At 62.1% G+C, this 4,462-nt stretch overlaps 1 protein-coding gene across 1 annotated transcript in view; it reads right to left on the reverse strand.

The window, feature by feature from the left end:
- LOC103902721 overlaps positions 1 to 4,462 on the reverse strand; it is a 28,224-nt gene that overhangs the window by 17,065 nt on the left and 6,697 nt on the right. Inside the window, exons 2-3 of the mRNA XM_009283814.1 lie at positions 4,178 to 4,457; positions 913 to 1,020 (exon numbers count right to left, since the gene is read on the reverse strand). Coding sequence (XP_009282089.1) covers positions 913 to 1,020; positions 4,178 to 4,457 — 388 coding nt within the window. The remainder of the gene's footprint in view (positions 1 to 912; positions 1,021 to 4,177; positions 4,458 to 4,462) is intronic.

Consider the following 4,462-nt stretch of genomic DNA (forward strand, 5'->3'; position numbering starts at 1 on the left):
GAGTGGCGGCAGGTGGCAGGAAGCACCTCATCTCCCCCGGGGCTCGGCTTCGCGGGCGGCCGGTGCTGACGAAATGCTCTTTCAGGGCTCCAGCTCCGCCGGGGGTGATGACAAAGGTCAGCCAGCGAAAGCGCTGGCCCCCCTCCAAGCTCAGCCCCAGGCCCAGCTGCATGCAGCCCAGGAGACAGCACAGCCGCCTGGGCACCCGCTTCCCACCCCACTGCCCAGGGACGGGGACCTGACCGCACCCTAACCAGCAGCAAACAGGAGCCTGGGCATCTTCAGGAGAAACCTGAAGGCGCAGGGCTCGCTGCCTCCTCTCACCAGGCAGAAATTGCTCCCAGGGCCAGCCTGGAGCAGCCCTCCCTCCCTCCCCGAGGGGACCGGCTGCGAGCTGCCCCGTGGGGTCCCAGCTGCCCCCAAGCCCGCCAGGGTGCAATCTCCTAGGAGCCTGTGGGGCAGTGGGGTTTGGGCAACTGAATCAGGCTCTCTAAGCACTCTGGCATGCGCTGCCCCGCTGACGGCATGGAAGTCGCTTTCAAAGCCTTTCTGCCTAACCACAAGAACTAGAGAAATCCTCTGTCTTTTTTTTTTTTTTTTTTTTTTTTTTTTAAAATAGCAACACAGATTCTCAGGCCCTCCTGCGACTCCAGGATCTTCAGTCTCTTGACACAGCCAGGGCTGGAGGAGCCTGTAATCCAGCTCCCTTGGAAGTGATAAAACCTCTGGGTGTTGGCCTGGGGGCTATCCCCTCACCCCATCATGCCCAGCTTGTCCCCTCACTCATTTAAAGCAGTGAGGCTCCATCCACACCCATGCCCGGGCAGACCACCAGTGGCCGCCCTCGCTTGCTCAGCCCCAAGCTGCACCCCTGGGTCAGACCCTCTAAACAGCGAGGGCAGGGGGACGTACCGCATAGAAGGGGGAACCTCTGTCCACCGGAGAGCAGAAACCACCAGCCCGGGGACTCCTGGCCTCCTGCTGCTCGTCCTCCGCATCCACGTCCTTCCTGAGGAAGACCTAGAGATGGGAAGGTGCAGCCGTGAGCCTGGAAGTGCTCAACTGTCCTAACAGCTGAGGGGACGGAGGAACGCGCACCTGCCTCCCCCTGCCCTGGGCCAGAGGAGGCTGCCAGCAGTACCCAGACACCTTGCCCGTCCCTCCTTACGCATTCAGGCCAGGCTCCTCCAGGTAGCATCCGCAGCTGCTGCCACACATTCAGCAAGTGGCAAGAGCTCCTAAGCTTGCTTTGCTCAGTGCCTTCTCCATTTTAGCTCACACACACACATCCTTTTTCCCCTTGAATTGACTCCAAAGCCAGCAGAAACCCATTCAGTGGTCACCACTGGCCCCTGGTCATCTAAGATGCTCAGAGTCAGACCCCCCTGCCCATCTCCAGGACAGCAGGGCAGAGGCACGAGGGCACAGGAGGACAATAACCCCACCAGCACGAAGCTGAATCCTCTCAGCTGCTGATCCCTGACATTGGCCTGTCCGGGAGGCAAGAGTTAAGGGGGCAGCTGACTCGCAGGGAAGGGCTCCCGCGGGACAGAGGCGAGGGTGGGAGCAGGAGAGGCAGGAGGAAGGAAGTCCAGGAGCCACAGCCAGGCACAGAGAGGAGGTCCAGGATGAACTCCACATTACCTTATCCTTAACAGAGCTCAGCCCCAGGAGGAGAGGTGCGTGGGATTGCTTGGATCATGCACAAGGGCAGTCACTCTCATCCTCTATGGATGGATCTTTTCTTGGGCCGTCGGATGTAGCAGGCCAATTTAGGGACCTCCTTCCACTCCCTCCCCAGGGCCAACTTGCTGTCTCTGTAACAGCCATCGAAGTGTGCACAGGACAGCACGAGGTGGTGGACAACGTATGCTGCCCCCACACCCCCTCCCTGATCTCCTCTGAGGCCACAGAAAATGGGGTGATGGATCAGCCAGAGCTGGACCCAGCCCACCACCGCTCAGACCACTCCAGACTGGGGACAGTGTCCAAGGGGAACCAACCCAGGCGAAGCAGGACTCCCTCCCTGCACAGAAAGTGGCTTCCCACCATCTCTGCAGGACTAAAGAAGAGTCCCAACATGGATGGTATGCCCCAGCTCTAGAGCTGCTGCCACCAGAAAGGCTCGGAGCCCCATAAACAGCCCAACAACTCTATAACCCCTGGGAGACCAGCACCACCAGATCTTTCCAGGGGGCTGCAGAGCCCGGCTGGTGGCTGCAGAGGACAGACCACCACACCACGCCACAGCATCCCATCCCGAGCAGGAAGAGCGGGCAGGGAGTGAGGCTGAGTCACGGTCCGGCAGGCGCAGCAAGAGCTCAGTGCGTCTGGCAGGAGGGTGCCAGCAGCTGCGGGAAGTGCAGCTCTGAAGGAGAAGGCACCCTCCCGCCCAACCGCAGGGCCGAGATGTTTGGATGCCTGTTTAGGGAATGCCAGGGAGCTAAACATGAAGTGCTCACAGGGCGTAAGACCCTAGGAAGCCCCTCTCCCAGGCAGCATTGTCCCATGCTGGCTGCAGCCCATGAGCCCCCCCCCAGGGCTCAGCCGTGGGAGACAAGCCTGCAGGTGACACGGGAGCTTTATTTAAAGTCCTCGTCTCGTGATCCGTCAGCCGCAGGAAAACAGGGCTGCCGGCACAAGGATGACTTCATCCTTCCCGCAGAGCTGCTCCACCGGGACTCCCCCCCCCCCGCCCCTCCGGCCAGAGCTGGGTCCTCACTCCAGCAAAACAACACTTTTGCAGCAAACCAAGGCTGGGAGAAGGAGCCGTGCCTTCCTCAGCATCCATGAGGTGCTGTGCTAACCACTCCCCAGCAGGACCCCAGGCTTCACAACATGAGCAAAGCCACACATGAAACGAGCGCAGCAGCCTCAGCTGCCTCCTCTGCAAATGCTTTTTTCCCTCATTAAAAGCAAAATTAACGCAGCACATATGCTCGCTGCATTCCCGTAGAAGGGTAGGTGTCAGTGATTTCCCACAAGCAAGATGAGCAGGGCCAAACCCTCCTGGGCTGCACTGTGCTCATCCTGGAGGGGTCCCCCATTCCTACAGGGCAGGAACGAGGCACAGAGCCAGGGGCCGTGCCCTGCCCAGGGGACAGCGTTCCCTTCTCTCCCCCAGCTGCCATCCCGCCTAACACACACTTTCCCCTGTGCCCTGGCTCTCCCTCTCCCTCCCAAGGCTCCATCTTGCAGCCTGCCCCCCCCTTCCAGCTCCACCCCCCCAGGCCAGACAGGCAGGAGGGGCCGATCCTGGCAGCCTCCCGAGAGTCCCGCACCACACCACTGTGCCGAGCACGTGTCCCTACCTTATATGAAAGAGGGGAGCCCTCATGCCGATGCCCCTTGGGCTGCGCAGACTCCGGCTGCCCAGCAAGGAGCTGCCTGCATGCCGGAGGAAGCGGCAGCTCTTGCGAGGCCGTGCCTGGCCTTTATTGGCAATGAAGACAAGGGTTTTGGCAGTGGGCTGCGTGGCTCTCCCTAGCGCTATCCCGCCGGGAAACCAGCTGTTGCGGGTCAGGGTTAAATCCCAAGGAGTTCCTGCCTGCTCTTGCCAGCGCCGGCGAGGTCTCCAAGCTGCCTTCCGCCCCATCCCAGCCACGCAGGGGGTCTCCCGGGCTCCGGCACTGACGGATTCGGACCTCCACGCCTGCTAGCACTCAAACTCAGAGGGCGGGGTGCCGGGAGCCTTGGGTCCTGCTCCTAGCCTTGTTCCAGCTCTGCCTGGCTGTGTGGCCCTTCATGAGTCACTTCCCTTCTCCCAGCCTCGGTTTCCCCCCCGGTAAACGGGAGAGCGAGTTCCCAGCTCCCCACACACAACTGCATCGTCACGGGCATCCCAAGAGCTGAGCCCTCCATAGCTCGGGCTCTGGGGCAGAGCTTTTCTGGTTCATCTTAGCCCTAGGGGAAACCTCGTCTCCAGCTCGCCCACAAAGACCTCCTGCCCTCCAGCCTGACGGTACAGAGAAGTGCGCGGGGGGGGGAGGCGGGAGGAAAAGTGACTACCCCAGGAGCCCTGTAGCGAGTGCTGCCTGGAGGGCATGGGGACAAGGCAGCAGGGATCCCCTGCCGGGGCGCAGCCTCCCCAGGACCTACCCGTCCCTTGGCAGCCAGGAACGGGGAACTGCAGGGAAGACGGGGAGAGAGCAGGGCGCAGGGTACGGGGAGCGCTTACCTTGAACTGAGCTTTCCCTGGCCTGCTGTTGTTGTTGTTGTGTTTCCTCTCGCCGCCGGTCCGGGCAGGGTCCCCGGGTCCCCCTGCGTCCCCCGCGCCAGCCTCCCCATGCCAGTTGGACAGCGTGATCTTCTTAATGGAGCGGGCGAGGGAGTTGCGGTTCAGCCGCTCCTCGTCGGTCCCCCCTTCCTCGCCGGGGCTGGGGCTGCGGGGCTGGCCCTCGGGGGCGGCCGGGCTGGCCCGGGCTTGGGCCAGGTAGAGGGAGATGCGCTCGTTGAGGCTGCG

This window comes from Aptenodytes forsteri, unplaced genomic scaffold (genome assembly GCF_000699145.1).
Source record: "Aptenodytes forsteri isolate BGI_AS27 unplaced genomic scaffold, ASM69914v1 Scaffold309, whole genome shotgun sequence".
Lineage (NCBI taxonomy): Eukaryota > Metazoa > Chordata > Aves > Sphenisciformes > Spheniscidae > Aptenodytes > Aptenodytes forsteri.